This window comes from Oreochromis niloticus, linkage group LG22 (assembly GCF_001858045.2).
Source record: "Oreochromis niloticus isolate F11D_XX linkage group LG22, O_niloticus_UMD_NMBU, whole genome shotgun sequence".
Classification (NCBI taxonomy): Eukaryota; Metazoa; Chordata; class Actinopteri; order Cichliformes; family Cichlidae; genus Oreochromis; species Oreochromis niloticus.
Window position 1 is genome coordinate 35,263,714 of NC_031985.2, and position 16,710 is coordinate 35,280,423.

The 16,710-nt window shown below is 38.2% G+C and overlaps 1 protein-coding gene across 2 annotated transcripts in view; it reads right to left on the minus strand.

The window, feature by feature from the left end:
* thsd7aa (thrombospondin, type I, domain containing 7Aa) overlaps positions 1-16,710 on the minus strand; it is a 272,763-nt gene that overhangs the window by 230,040 nt on the left and 26,013 nt on the right. For both annotated transcript variants that reach the window (XR_003215883.1, XM_019350980.2), the window contains exons 2-3: positions 3,957-5,082; positions 846-1,094 (exon numbers count right to left, since the gene is read on the minus strand). Coding sequence is in view for 1 of the 2 variants with exons in the window: in XM_019350980.2 (XP_019206525.1) it covers positions 846-1,094; positions 3,957-5,082 (1,375 nt within the window). In the remaining variant the exon portion in view is untranslated. The remainder of the gene's footprint in view (positions 1-845; positions 1,095-3,956; positions 5,083-16,710) is intronic.

A 16,710-nucleotide genomic window follows, 5' to 3' on the forward strand; every position in this document is an offset into this window, starting at 1 on the left:
CAACTACCAGTGACCATCACCATCTCAGATCGTCTGGCCTCTTGGACCTAGTTCCTAGCCTTTTTCCCACAAGCTCTTTCTTCCAGGAGGAAGCAAGGTTCCCATTGTAGTCACTCAATGCTCCTAGAGCCCACTTCACTACCTGCATCTGCTGACGGCGACCCCCAGCCAGAGCTCGCTTTTCTGCCTGCATCAGCTATCAGTTTCGAGGCATCACCACCACAGTGAGTAAAAATAATTAATTCCTGTTTTTTTCTCCTGACGCAGCAGGCACTAAAAATAAACATGAGTTTTCTGTTTTTGAGCCAGTGAGTTTCATGTTAGTGTTTTTTGTTTCTGCACTGGTAAATTGTGAATTTTCTTTCTTTGGCTAGCAGTAATACCCATTTCTATGTCTGGGTTTTCAGTTTTTCAGGAGGCAGATATGATGAAAGTTGTCACTGAGATCTCAGTTTCTGAGTCAGTCCATATAAAAACTGAGTTTTGTGTTTCAGACTCTGGCAATGTCTCTACCAAGTTAATTGTGTTCGATCTTTCTCATTTAAAGACAGATTTTTGTTTTTCTGGGTCAGTATGCAGGAAGTGGGGTTTTTTTCAGGAATAACACAGGAAAAAAAAGAAAAAAAGAATTGAGTTTTGTGTTTTGAAGCCTGAGATGGACGAAACCGTTACTCCGCCCTGTACCACCCCAGAGAACGAGGTGGGAAAGAGGTGAGGTACAACCTGGCCTTGTTCTCTGTCTACAACAGGGAGGTATGGTGTGTAAGTTCATAATAATGAGTCACTTTCTGCTGCTTTAAGAAAATCGTACATTAAGTAAAGTCTGTTAAAGCACAAGTACTTACGTAATGCAGGGTGGTACCACGTCACTCTGGGGGGTGCAGGGTTCCTTCTCCTCCAACTCTGGACAATCTATTCCTCCACCCACAGGGAACTGGGTCACTTTTCTAGTGCGAGTCCGCACCGCCTTGGGACTGGTGGGGTCATAGCACTCCTTGGTGCAAGCAGACCATTTGGACCATTCAGTCACATCACAGTCTTTGGTTATCACACAAGCCTGGAAGGTCACTGGCAAAGTCTCCTGAGAGCATAGACTGTAGAATATGAAAATAAAGACAGCAATGTACTCAATGTAACCACAAAAAATGTAATAAAACATGTTTAGAACTGTGCAAAAGTCACAATTGATCCACATTTTTTATATTTTGTAGGAAAAATAGATATATTGTATATACTGTAACTGATATAACAGCTATTAAAAAGAACAGGCTGTATGATGTGTTGAAATTTGCTTTCATGTAAAGAAAGAATATTTGAATGCGTATAATTATGCAATATTTTATCTGTGTCCAAAATGACTGCACCGTAAGCACAAAGGTATGACAGATGTATCACTGAAACATCACTGATCATATTTATAGTATAAACAGATGTTTCATGAAAAATGCTTTTTCCTGGTTTATTAAGAAGCAGAGTGAACGAATGGTAACAACAGAAATGACCAGTGAAATGCAGCACAGAGTTCTAAGGTTTTTCTCTGTCTGAGTCAGCTAATGTGATAATCGGCATATTAAAGTTCCAAATATAAAAAATCATTTATCTGTATTTTCTGTGGCTGCTTCCACAGGCCATGGCCTTGTTTGAAGACAGGACTTTAAAATTGCTGTTGTTGTTTTTATCACTGTGTTTGCTTTACTTTTTCAAAAGAAAATTATTTGGTATAATGATGCGATGCTTCTCTCTTTTTTCAGCTTCTCTAACAGTTCCATTTTTCTTCTTTTAGATTTTAACACACACACTTTCTTTCCTTTTCTGTGTTAGTTTAACTGTTTTATTTTACTTTCATTTTTGCCCCAATTTACCTGCAAGCCTCTGCACCATGTTTTGATTATGACCATGTGAAGCTTTACACGTTAAACAGCCTATTTCTTATTATGGTTTATATGGCCCATGTTAACATACTGCACTGCTCTTCATCTCAGTGATTTGGTGAATGGAGTCACACAAAGCACATACGCTGTAGCCAGTTGAACTGTGTTGAATTTTCCTTATAATCAGGGGTGCACATAAGTGGTCCGCAGGTGCGCATTCGCTGTCAAAATAAAAGACGCGCACCAGGTAAGAAGTTGCAACGTGCGTTTGCGTACATATAAAAGGCACTGTTTTTGTCCGCTAGAGTGGGATTTTCACGGCATATTCTGCACCACATCTCTGTGCGTTCATCATTTGTTTGAAGCCAGCTCACCTCCTGCAACCACTTTTCTGAGAGTACGCTCTTCTTTTGCGGTTCAGACTCCTTCTGACATTTCTTTGGAGGTGGAGGAACACCAAAGTAATTGCTTAAAGGAGCTTCTTCGACATCTTTAAGAGTTCTAAACAAATGTCTGTCCTCCTCCAGAAAATCTTATGTACGCAAACGCGCGTTGCAACTTCTTATCCAGTGCGCGTCTTTTATTTTGACAGCGAATGCACACCTGCGGACCACTTATGTGCACCCCTGGTTATATACTACATCTCAGTGAGTAATTACTTGTTCATAACATCCTTACTCTGCTTAGATTTTATTGATCATGACAACCATCTTGCCCTGCTTACAAATACAGTAGTTTTGATTTTCTACACCTGAAATCTGAATTATGGAGACAGCGTTCAGAAAACCATCCAACAGATAGTTTTTGTAATTCTCTCATGTTTTTTTGAAACTAGACAAACAACCTGTTTAGTCATTAAGAGATTGTTAGCTTGTTATGAGTGTAAAGTTGGACAGGACATAAAATACTGAAAATCAGTCAGTTTACTAAAAGTAATGAGCCAAATGGAAATACAATGGAAAACCTGAAGTTTTTATATTCTACTTATGAATTATTTTTGGCATACACAGAAACAATTGTTTGGCAGAAGTTGGAAACTACTATAAAATTTTACATTTCAGACTCAAAGTTAACACTGTATATATCCCCCAGTCCTCTAGCCTGTGGTTAGTCGATCAAAGCTAACAATTATTTGCCACAGTGACTGACATTGACCATTTTCAGCCCTTGACTTACTAGCCTTTTTAATAATTTATTGTTATTATCCATAGTTAAACTAGTTAAAGTTAAAAACAAGCAAACAAAGAAATCAGCAACTGTATTTGGGAAAATATGGCGGTTATTGGATGGCTCATACATTTAATACCACTTAGTTTAATTCAGAGTTAACATTCTCAAATATCAAAACATCAGCACCAACCTAACTTATCAAGGCAGCTAAAAACTAACCAGTTGTGTGTATTACTTAACTTATATGATCTTTAAGTTACTTAAACACTGACAGCAACAACTTTGTCAACTCTGTGTCTCTGATATCCCTGCAGGCCAGCTAGTGAATCAGGTTGTGGTTTATGGTGTGCTATAACCACATCAGCCTATTCCTGCCTCAGCTTTTGATGGATGCAAGGCAAGTTACATCGTTAAAAGAAAAAAAAAAGAAAGTCCTTTTCACATTTGATCAACTTTCCCCATAATTTTAAGAATATCAGAATGACTTTAATGAGTACAAAAACATTGATTGAGCTTGCAGAAGATGTCTATATTAATTGTGTTACATTCTCATGAATTAAAACTAATAGTAATCTTGTTAATGGGGGCATGATAAAATATTTATAAAACACATTTTTGGGTGATATTTCATCTTTATTAAATAAATAAAATGAAATTGAGTTTAATTTAAAAACAATAATGAATAGAATAACAATCATCAACTCTAACACAAGCTCAAAGATCAAATCTCAACGATTTAGCTATAGCTCTCAGTCTCTAACTGATTTAAAAAAGAAAAAGAAGACAAGCTAACATGCTGACAAAGAAAATTATATCAATACTCTATGAAGGATAGAACCATGACCATGGTAGAAAATCTGTGGTGACACAAATAACAGTTTGTTATTTTCTTTATTATATTTCAGTCATTGTTACCTGAGAGCTTCGACAGCCCCACTCTTATGCACACAGGTCACTTCTCTGGTCTGAAAACCGATTTGCAGGTCCCAGAACTTTCCTCCCGGGCGGTTCTGACGATTCTTGTTCCTCTTCTTTTTGATGAGTTCTCTGGTCTCAGGATCCTTTGCTTTGCCCCTCTCCCTTAACCTCTCTTGGACTTTCTCTCTTAATTTCTCTCTTTTTTCTTTGTTTTTCGCTTTTTTCTGTCGTTTTGGCCGATCAGCCAGTCGCAATGGCCTATCTGATTTCCTATTCCTGTTTCCCCTGCCCAGTTTTCTTTTGGATTTAAGTGGATTTTCGCCCTCTTTGGGCTGTTTGTCTCCTTCTTTTGATTGTTTTTCACCCTCTCTGGTCTGTTTGCCATCTCCTCTGGGTGGTTTTTCACCCTCTTTGGAGAGTTTGTCTCCCTCATTAGAAAGTTTATCACTTTCCCTGGGTTGTTTTTCACTCTCTCTTGGTGGTTTGTCTGCCTGTCTGGTTTGCCTTGACAGTGGAACAGTGCATGGGCCCCAGGGACCCACCCTGAGACTGTAAAGGCTCTCTTCTCCCTGACAGGGACCTAGCTGGCATGTCTGAAATTCAGTCAGATTTGGGCAGGCTGCCCCACCAAACAATGGTGGTGCCAGAACAAAGCGAATCCGGTTCTGTAACCCTATCCCGCAGGTTTTAGAACAGGGAGTCCATGGGCTAAACTCAGACACCACACAGTCCTGAGGACATGGGATAAGACAGGCCTGCTCTAGGCGTGGTTTGGGCTCAAAGTATTCACAGATTGCATCTTCTGCAGGCTCACCCTTTGCTTTTTGAACACAGCCCACCTCACGGGTCTGAATTCCTTCCTCTCCCTGAGTGCACATAGTAGGACGCTGCACCCTTGCACTGCGCATCACTGGCACACACTGGTTCCAGGCACCCAGCTGCCAGTCATATAGCTCTTTGTGCCAGTCACACACCCTGAAGCAGCTCTGCTGGTTGTCTGGTCGTTCTGCTTGGTCACAGTTGGTATGCAGGGTGGTCCAACCTTCAGAATGAGCACACCATACTGCCCTACTCTGGCTGCCTCCAGGACCACATTCACTTCCCATACAACGACCCCATGGACCTGTGAAATGTACAAATACAGAGAGGTCAGAGAAGAATCAGATGAGCGGTCATGCTTTTTGCAAAGAGAAAGTCACAGTTTTCATTAGCCATTTGTTTTGATACATTTCGTTTCATATTTTAACCTTGTGTTTCTTGTTCTAACACTGTACTAATCATTTTAACAAGTTAGGTCTGAGCAACAACTGTATAAAAATGTACAACATGGCTCCATTTCCTCTCACTGTATAAAAGTGAAGCCAAAATTTTCCAGTTACAGGGGCTGCCAGGTCACATTTTTTGAAGCAAGATCAGACTGCATCAGACTCCCACCCCACACACCCACTGGATGTGATCACACAAACATCCCCCTGCACTTTTTACACAGCTTGGGTGCTCTGGTTTTAACGATCTCTGCTGATGGTTTTACTGTGTCTAATGACTCGTTAAACTAAGGTAAATACAATCACGTTGCTATATGATGTGTACGTGTTTACATCTTATAGAGCTATACAACATGTAGCATCATTCTGAAGCTCCTATTGTTAATGCGTTAGCTAGGTTAGCCGCTAGCATACACACTATGTTATAGTGTTGTTGTTAGCCATCCTAAACACCTGTGTTGCTGTCAATAATTAAATAATTTGTCACTCCTTAGTTTTTGTTACCATCATTTTAAACAGAGAGGGAGGCCTTTGAGATTGAGACTGACAATAATAAACAAACAGATTTAAACAGTTTTACATCCAGATGTAGAGCCCTCTACAGCCTGGTAGCATAGAGATAGAAAACTTTCAACTAAATGTTAGATTTAAAAACACAGCAGTTGAAAGTTTTATAGAATTTTAATTTGTTACAGGTTGTTACAGGAGCAGAACTCTGTAGGCCCACCCAGAAGACAGACAAAACTAGAACTTCAATAACAGTGTGACAGCTACCTTTGCTTTGTGTTATGTTACAAGTACTGCACATCATCATTAGATGAAGCTGAGAGTCTGGACTGTAACATAATGATGTTCTATTCAGTCATGTAGAGGTAGAGGACCCGAGATAGATATTCTGGTAGCTTAGCCTCTGTACTTTTGTCATCAGCTAATTTTGGAGTTACAACAAATTTACTCCCATATTCACTTAGTGTATTAAGCATTAAGAGTAAACATACAAAGATATGACATCTTGTTGAGCACAGTGTTACTATAACAAGAAGCACAATTAGACCCCCCAAATATTTTGCTATGATTACTTTTTAACAACTACAGTCTGAAAAAGCTAATTTTTTTAATTTTTTTTCCTATTGAATAGATTATAAAGAATAGATAAACATAAAACCAAGAACTTGTCAAAATGGTAACATTTCACTGTGAGCCTTTCATAACCCTTTCCAGTAGAGGCCATTCAATTCCAGTCATTAAGAGCTGACTGTAAAAGAGCCCATCAAAATAACATTCATTATCAATGTTAGCATTATAGAGAACCACATTAGCAATTTAAAAGCTAAGTGCTCCCTGGTAAAATAATAATGCACTGACAAATACACGCTGTTCTAATTGTTCTTTTTCAATACTGCAATTCCACTTCCACTGGATTTACCGTGAGAACTAAATTATAGGTCCACACAAACATCAACTTTAAGGACAAAAGCCTGTTAGTGGCACAGCAAAGGAGCCTAAGGTCAGTCATTACATAAAAACATGTTTATGCCAGGAATGGTGTAACCTTGTGTATCATTAGCTGTGTATGGTGTTACATTATGTGTAAGACCAGACTTTTCAAGTAATCTCACATACACTAATTAGAATTCTAGAAGTCATAACACAGATACTGGGAAAAGTAATTGTACAACAATAAATCAAATTAAAATATTGATCGTTAATAGCTAAAAATGCAATTTTATTCATTAATTCACTCACACATAATAAGAGTTATAAAAAGTAGACATGCATCCACAAACACATACTGCTTCTTCACCCTCATTAGTCTATCTTCAAGACACCACTTCAATACCATAATTGAAGTGACAAAGTTTTTGACAAAGTCATCTTGGCTTTTCTTATCAACAAGCTCCAGAAATTTGGATGTTGAGAATCGTTCATTTAGTGGATCAAAACTCTTAACCACTCAACATCTGCAGCTGTTGTAACTAATAACCACACCTCGACACAGATTCACATAACAGTGAGGTCGAGGTATGTGACTGCCTCTAAGGAAAACACACATATAACTGGTATACAATCAAGTCCCTTTCACCATAGAATCAGCTACACTGGTGACATTCTGTTACATTATTAAGTGTAACAGAATGTCATTGGTGTGTTAAAATCCTTCAACAGCTATTCTCAAAGCCCTCAATATATGATTCACATTCTTAACTGTCACTACTCTAGTGGTCCAAAACTAAAATTCCAACAGTGTGCATCTAAAGGAAGGGCTGAAGGGCTGCATCTAATCTCCTAACTAATAATAACCACAGCTAACATCAAATGTCTTAATATGAATGTTTACACAATCCAAATGAGTTCATCTAAACTACTTACCATTACTGAATAGCATTGATGAAGATCTCAATAACTAGGATAACTGTCTCTGTCTCACTAACTGAAAGAACAGCAGCAATAAAAATGACAATAAGATGAAGAATCATGCTGGCAATCTGATGGATGAGTCTGGGTTTGGTGGTTGCCAAAGAATGGTACTTTCTGCCAAGTGTTAAGTTTGGTGTAGGGGGAATTTTGGTGTGGGGGTATTGGGCTTGGCCCCTTTGTTGCACTCCACTGTTCTTGAACTGTAATAAGTATACTCTTACTACAGTTCAGTGTACCTTGCTTAATAACAGTATATTTAACTTACCACTTCATTAAACTGTGTGTATAGCTTACCCATAGCTAGTTCAGCCTATCACAGAAAAATGTCTTCTTTTAATGTGTCTGTGAAGGTTCTCAGTCATCCAGGTCATCGTAGTCTAAGGAGCTTGGAAAGAAAAGTGTCTGGATGTCTTTAAGTTTTCTTGAAGACGTTTGATCCGAGAAGCTTCTTGAGTTCTAAGAGCAATTGGTGGAGAGTCCCACATTTTAAGCCCTATGGGAGTGTCCCCCAAAACCTTGGTTGATTGTGCCCTCACATGTTTTCACACCTTGGCTCATGTGATTAGGTACAGGATCAATAGGGGGTCCATGACCCTCTTGAGGACACTCCTATAGGGCTTAATGTTTTTGGACTCTCCACCAATTGCGCTTAGAACTGAAAAAGCTTTTCGGATAAGAGGTGAATCGTCTTCAAGAATACTTGAAGAAGTCCAGGTGCTTGTCTTTGCAAGCTCCAAGCTTCCAAAACTTCTTCCTTTAATGTCTTTAATTATTTCTTTACTTCCTGACTGAGCAGACGGATACACAACACCACTGTCAGTACCCAGGCGGTGCCATACTCTGAATATATGGACTTCCAAAGATCAAAGAAGGAGTCCCACACAGACCCATTGTTAGCAGTATAAATTCAGTCGCCTACAACATTTTCAAGCACCTCGCCACCTAGCTACCTTTTTGGGGAACACAACCCATCACAACAAAATCTTTAAATACAACTAGGGTTTCTACAGACATCAACATGGATGTGCCATGGGCTCCCCAGTGTCACCAATGGTAGCCAACATTTACATTGAGGAAGTGGAAAGTAAAGCTCTTGGCTATTTTAGAGGGACAGCACCTATTCACTGGTACGTGGATGACACCTAAGCCAAAATCAAAACCCAAGAAACCTTCACCATTTACATCAACTCAGTGGATAGAAACATAAAGTTTACCAGGGAAGATACAAAGGATAATATTTTGCCATTACTGGACTGCGCTGTGCACATTGAAGAGAATGGAAACCTCAACAGTGAAGTTTACCAGAAGCCCACACACAGAGACCAGTACCTCCTCTTTGAGTCCCATCACCCTCTGGAACACAAACTTGGAGTAATCAGGACCCTGCAACTCTGGGCAGAAAACATTCTCTCTAAAGCAGGGAGCTCTTTACATCTCAGACATCTACACTGGCAAAATCAAGCAGCCACTCCATAAATGCATGGCACAACATAGAAGAGGCACCTTGACAGGACAAGACTCAGTGGTACATCTGCATCTGCATCTAAAGGATGGATTTGGTTTACCATACTGATAGCAAACACCAGAACTTCGCCCTCCTCCAACACACCCACCCTACAACTTGTCACCCTTAACATTTTAAGAATTTCTACTTTTCTACTACTGTTCTTTACATTGTTTCAAAAATGTAGATCTGGGACAAAAGGGAGAGACTGGAATTGCTGGAGCAGTTTTGATGAATGATCTCAGGGTTAAGTAGAAAGGAAATTTGAGCAACAATGATGTTCTCAGTGGCAGATGACCTTATCAAGATTCTTGAGGGACTGGTGGCATGAAGCATCTGGACTTCTTGAAGATCTGAGTCAGAAAAGTAGTCCTGAGGAAGTACAAGAGACATGTGGTGACTGGGTGGAGAGAGAAGAAAAATGGCATCTGAGAGGAGATAGCCAGGTGACTCTTTTTGTGAAATCTGTCTATTAGTCATTAGTCAGTCTGGGCTATAAAGTGGAGAAGCAAACAAGATTGAATAAGGCTGGGTAACATGGGAAATTCACTCCCTGAGGTTGGGGGTGAAAGGATAAATAATAGGACGAGAGTGGTTCAAGACCTACTGAGGCGGGAATCATCAACTTTGCACTCAGCATAGAGACTAATCCACTTCCTCTTATCTGATTATGACACTCTACTTGGCAAGATGGGAAATGTCATCAGCACCTTGAGCCATTACCCTGCTGCTCTTTGTTTTCTGGAAGAAGAGGCTCCCAAATGTCTGTGGCGAGAAGTTCTCTTTGTTATGAGATGGTCACTACAAATCATAATTGGAGGCAAGGTTATTAAAATTTTTATGTCAGGGTGAAACCAGTTCTCTTTTTACATAATAAAATACTATTAAAAGGATTATATTGACCATATAACATATGAAAGTGCTAGATTACTAAAACAGTTTTAATACCCAAGTGGGTGAAATAATAGAGGATGTTTTAAAGCTGCATAAAAATAGGTGAAGGGTAGACAGATGTCCAATACTAAAACAGACCTTCTGCCTACTGCCAGGGAACAAAGCAGTGGCAGCAATGGTGGCGGTGCTGTGGGGGTTGGGTAGGATATGGTTGGATAGATTTCTTAAATGTCAGAGGGGGTGAGGTGAGATTAGACAAAGGAGGAGATGGGGGTGGGTGGGACTGTTTTATTAAGACATGCCATGTCAAACCATGCATCTTTTCTTTAATAGACAAGCAAGCAACTCAGAAACAAATGTGCAGAAGATAACCTGATAGACCACAAGGTTTGACCACAAGGTTTACTGTTGATTTAGATGGGTATAATAACAATGTTAGTTTGTACTATTTAATTCATTCATTCATGTTAGAATGTCACAAATACATTGTTTTATCAGAAATGTGTTCCTCTTTGTTGTAACTGTTCTATATGGTTTTCATTTAATATCACAGACAAGTCAAGATGAAATCTGTCTTGAAAATCAGTTTATACAGAAACTTTTACTATACTAATCAGCACAGAGAGATTCACGTCAGTTCTCTCCACTTTGTGCTTTTCCTCTTTACAAATATTTACACTTCATGACAACTTAAGTATCTTTCTTTTACAGGAAGAATTTTAGTGAGATAAGAATGAGAAAACATAAAGTGACTGATGTGAGCTCATCATTTCTAACAGCAGGTGTTACAGACGACTGTAGTTGTGTTAAAGTGACAGAGTGACAGTCTAAATGTAAATGACTTAAACCTTTGGAGTAGAGCCCAGTTGTGCTGGTTTAAACTGATTCAGGTTTGAGACTAAAACCTTTAAAAATGACGAAACTTGATTATCAGATAGAAGATAGTAAAGTGAGACATTTATCAATAAAAAAAAATCTTTTATTTTTATGCATCTTTATTTTTCTTCACTTGGAATATATTGGGGTACATATTCAGTTTTTGTAAATATATACTTTTTTTCTTATTTTAATCAGTACACATTGTATGTATTAACTACCAGTACAGTTTTGTGCATGTTTTTCTTTTTGAATTTATGATAGTCCGAGTTCAATGCACAATGAAGAATTTGTTAAATTCCTTGCAGGACAATTTTCTAAACCCGAGTTTAATAACGTCAGATGTATTAAAGTGACTTAAACAGTTCAGCTACAGTCTACAGTTAACATAACCTTTGACTATCAAAAATCATCATTTAGCTTTAGCAAGCTAAACTTAATCATGTCAAGTTAATTGAATCTGTTTTCGGTAGATGTAAAGTTAATGTCATTTAACTATAACCTTCAGCATTTAATTAACAAAGCTTAGTTAGATTTACTTAAAATATCAAACAATTAATTACATATAATTGCAATTAATTGTAATTACTTTTCCCATTGAAACAACTGAGTTTTGTGGCACCGGTTGCCATAATTTGATTAAGTAAATACAACATTTTATTTCTTAGAGTGAAGCATCGAAGAATTTTATCTGAATGCAGCTGAAAGAAATAAAAACCAAACCAAGTTCTATTTAAGCTCACCTCACTGTGTGTTTCTGTGCCATATCATCCACCTCGTAAATATACAAAGATGGTGTCATTAATTTGGTTCGTTTTTAGTGTAAATGTGACACATTGTCAAATATATATGTATTTTAATGTGATATTTAAAATCCATTAGTCAACTATTGCTGTGAGGTATGTAAAAGAAGTGCAAAAGAAATACCAAAGGTGGTCTGGGAAAATAAACCAGGGATCCCTGGCTTCTTCTCCACCACCTCCTGCTCAGGCAGCAGTGATGGGAATAACGGTGTTACAAGTTACGGCGTTACTAACGGCGTTACTTTTTTCAGTAACGAGTAATCTAACTAATTACTATTCCTATCGTTACAACGGCGTTACAGTTACTAACAAGGAAACGCGGTCCGTTACTATTTTTCAACAAACAGACGTCGAAGCTGTGTTCAGCTTACCGCGTCTTATATCAGCTGCAGGAAGTAGCTGTAAGTAATCTGGACGCTACAGCTTTAAGCAGCTGCGCGCTCCCGCGGACGGTAATCACGATCACTGTCTAGCACAACACCTGGAGCTCAGGGGGCAAAACAATCGCATGAGTGCTGCTGTTTGACTGAGGAAGAATAAAGTAGTCGTGGTAAGCCAATCACATGACCACTTAAAGACGAAGCAACAAGGTGCCAGTTTTTAAATTGTGTCGATAGGCCACGTAAAACCAGAGTCATGATAAACAAGATATACGCCGCGTTTTTTCCTTAATAGTTTCGCCACGTTAGCGCTAGCAAGCACTCTCTGCTTATGAGCAAAAAAACAAAACAAAAAAAAGTTTTAGGAGCGACGTCGAGAGAGAGAGAAAGAGAGAGAGCAGAAAGAGAGAGAGAGAGCGAGTTTTGAGATGTGAGATTTGTGACGTTTAGCGTGTTTGTTGTGTGTAGTTAATGTGTTGTCTTGTGTAGTTAGTGTGTAGTGTTGTGGATAGTCTTGTGTTGTGTGTCAGAACAATGAGGCGACTGCTGTCTCCAGGTAGAAACAGCAGTGATACACCTGCTGCTGTCAGACCTGCAGGTATCAGGCTGTGATGTTCTCCTTTATAGTGGACAGAAATGATTTTTTTGGAGTGGCACAAATAATTTGTGTGGCATCTTATTGAAGAACAGCTGATTGTTCTTTAAATAGTTTGAAATGGTTATTTAAAAAAAGGGTAAAAGGTAAATGGATGCAAATAACTTTGTTGTTTGCAAAACTTGTGCATAGGATTTTAAAATTGACAATTAATATTTGCATTTGAAGTTATGAAATATGATTCATTAAGCATGTTTGTGGTTGTTACAGTAAAAATATAACTTTTTCTACTCTGATTTTATGTTTTTTGTCTGATTTTAGATCAATTCTGGTTATACAGTATGACAAAATGAAAACATAACTGTAAATTCAGGCACGCGAGGTTGCGCTAAAAAGAATGATACCAAACAAGGCAAAGTAAATAGTTTTTAAAGGGAAAATGTGGAGAGAAAATCAAGAGTAGTAAAAAAATGGCCAGTTATACCCTGGACCCCAGAGGGTTAAACGTTCTTTGTTTTTTTTTAAAGTAACGCAATAGTTACTTTTCCAAGTAATTAATTACTTTTAGAATATTGTAACTCAGTTACTAACTCAGTTACTTTTTTGAAGAAGTAACTAGTAACTATAATTGAATTACTATTTCAAAGTAACTTGCCCAACACTGTCAGGCAGTAAGTAAAGCACATGGGGTCCAGTGGCATGTAAGGGAGCACTGAAGAAATGAGGGTAGGAAGGTGGAGGGGTGTGGAGGTTGATGGATGAATGGAGGAGGTGTTGATTAGCCCACCATAGACTCACACACTGCATGTGATATATTTAGCTTCATGTTGCCAGTGAGGAGCTCAGCTCAGTATGCCAGGAGGGTTGGTATGTGCACCCCACAGATGATTTCTAGGCTCAGCTGCTTTAACACATTTACTTGGCTACTGTCACCCTCTCTGATGACTGATCTGGTTTTCTTCCATTTGAAGAACTATATTAAGTCACAGAGTGCAAATCTATTTTCCACTGGCCTTCATGCAAAGAGTTACCACACTGAACAGCTTTCAGGAAGAATTCCATTTGCACGACTGTCACTGAGAACACAGATTTTATCTTATAGCTTGGAAATGTCATATTATTACATGAATGCAATATTGTGGATTTATTTGAATTGAGCTGCACATTTGATATGACATGAGATATATCTCCATATGAGCAGGAATTTGGATGTACAGAGCACTTCAGGATTATTTCCGAACTGCTAACTGCTTATATTCTTTATTTAATGCATCAGAAAAAAGAACTGATGAAGACCAGTGGCCAGGAATCAAGACGAATGGACTTCAGCGTTAAAATTCAATTTCCCTGATGCTACAGAAAGTCTTGTTTCTGATCCAGAAGAATTTCATCCAAGGAGACTCCCGAGCTGTCATCACAGTTGATAATCTGCACATCAACAGCTCTATCGTGATCGGAACACCACTCCATGGCTGTACTGATCTTGTGTCAGGTTATCTATATCCACACAAAGCCCTTTGTGACTCTTTCCTTTTTATTTTCCTTTTCCACTGGTTTAATAGCATATTTTGTTTGGGGTTTTTTTTTTTTTTTGCTTTGCTATTGTTGTGATTTTAAGTTACTTTGGAATTATTCTTTGATGGCTGCACTGTTTTGTTTCACTTATGTCACTTTTCACCTCTTTTCTCTTGTCTTTGCACTCAGAATTATGCTTGTTCTACCTTCAATGCTGGGATTTACTACACAAACATACAGCACAGACACATACATGTGCACATCTTTAGTGAGCGCCTAGCACTCCAACAGTTAGCTAAACATGAACACACTGAGATTTGGAATGGAAACTTGGAAACATGGAAACTTTGTGAAGTTCCAGAGAAATGAGGCTAAAATTTGCTAATCAGCTAAATTACTTATAGGCAGGTATTAGCTGTCAGACTCATATATATGTTCAAAACATGTGTACACATATACAACACTATAATTTATCTATTATTTTTTTATCTATTCAAAATATGGATTTATGAATATTACATGTATCTGACAACATTTGCAGTCTACAGACATTTTTTAACATTAGCTGAAAGATTCTTGTCTTTGCGATGGTCTCAGGCATTTTGTTTTTGCCAGTACACCACTCACATTCACATCATGATGGTTATCACAGACACTCATATTAAACCTATCACTATCAGTGATCATGCACCAGCTGTTATCGCTCTGACACCGAAAAAAGTCACACAAAAAATTAGGAGGACAATATTTCTTACTGAAAGATAAAGAAAAATCACTTATTAGAACGAAAAAAAATTAAGAATTAGATGCTGCCTTTGCTGCTTTGCAACAAGAGCGTATAATTACCAACCTCAGAAAACTAAAATTGTAATTAAATTAAGAAGACACAATCTTGTAATGGCTGTGTTTGGAGAACTCTGAATATGGAAATAAATCTAGAAAATTCATTGCTGTATAAAGTAGAGATGGACCGATACCGATACCTAATATCGGATCGGTCCATCTCTACTTTATACTAGAGATGGACCGATCCGATATTACATATCGGTATCGGTCCGATACTGACCTAAATTACTGGATCGGATATCGGCGAGAAATAAAAAATGTAATCCGATCCATTAAATATCAAAAAAACATCTCACAAAACTTGCAACACGGCGTAACTCGGCTCATAACCGTAGCACATCGGAGCAGTGTGCTCACGTGATAGAGCGGCTGTGTGTATTTGGAGCCTCGCTACCAAACCAGCATTTCATCTCCGAGGAAGTTATCCCAGAGAGAAGTAAAGCAAGTGTGTAAGTTCATCTCTGAATGTTTGTAAAGCGTTCCCACGTTAAGCTTAACAACCGATATATGGAGCGACTGCCTCTCTCTCCCCCTCTCCTGCTGCTACTTCAATCATGAAACTGATCAATGATCAGCTGATCGGCTTTTCTGTCGCGAGTCCGTCTCTCTTCTTTGTTTTTGGCCCACTTCGCGCCAGAAAGAGGAAACCAGCGGCTGAACAACAGCAGCACGTTTAAGCTTGATAAGCTGTTGTTAGAATGTATTTAATATTACTTTCTACACCAGGATCCTTTTCTACGTAGCTGACGGCTGGTAACTGTGCAGGGGCGGATCTAGCAAAGTTTAGCCAGGGGGGCCGATAGGGCATGAACAGGGAAAAGGGGGCACAAAGACATACTTTTCTTTCTTATTCTCATTTAAAATATCTAGCTTTTAATAAATAATTATCTGAATCTTACACCCAAAGTTTTAGTCTGATGTAAAATGTATAGAAGTCCATTACTGTATATAGTAACTGTTCAGTCTAATATACCCTAGTAAGCTATAGTACTTTTTCCTTTGGGAAGGTACCGTCTGTGCAGTCTGCAATTCTGTTGAAGAAAGATGTTGAATCTATTTAATTATTCTTGAAAAATAATTGATTTCTGTGCATTTTTTTTCACCCTGCATCAAATTAAAGTGGATTACATCGATTAAGCATCATGAGGTGGAGGGTGGGGGGTGGTTCCCTATTTTTTTTTTTCTGGGAGTTTGCAACCCTATTAGTTAGGTTGCTTAATATTTCTGCTAAGTACTCTTTAAAATACCAGAATAGGGAGGATGGAGCAGGTTTAAGTTTATTAGATTGATCAGTGTTGCTGAACTATGAAATATTTTGGGTGCAGTGTATTTTTTACATACAGGTATAACAGAATAGCTTTAGTGTTGTTGTTTATTTAAACTTGAGTATGAACTTATATAAAATGCAGCAAGATATTAAAAAAACAGTTTTATTGATTAAAAAACACACTATATCGGATTCATATCGGTAGATATCCAAATTTATGATATCGGTATCGGACATAAAAAAGTGGTATCGTGCCATCTCTAGTATAAAGAAAGAAAAACTATTTAGTCTATTAAAGAATTGACTGAGAACATTCCTCATAATCCACAACAAATATTAAATCTTTGAAAGACTTTTATGATGCTTTATAGTCATCACAGATTCATCC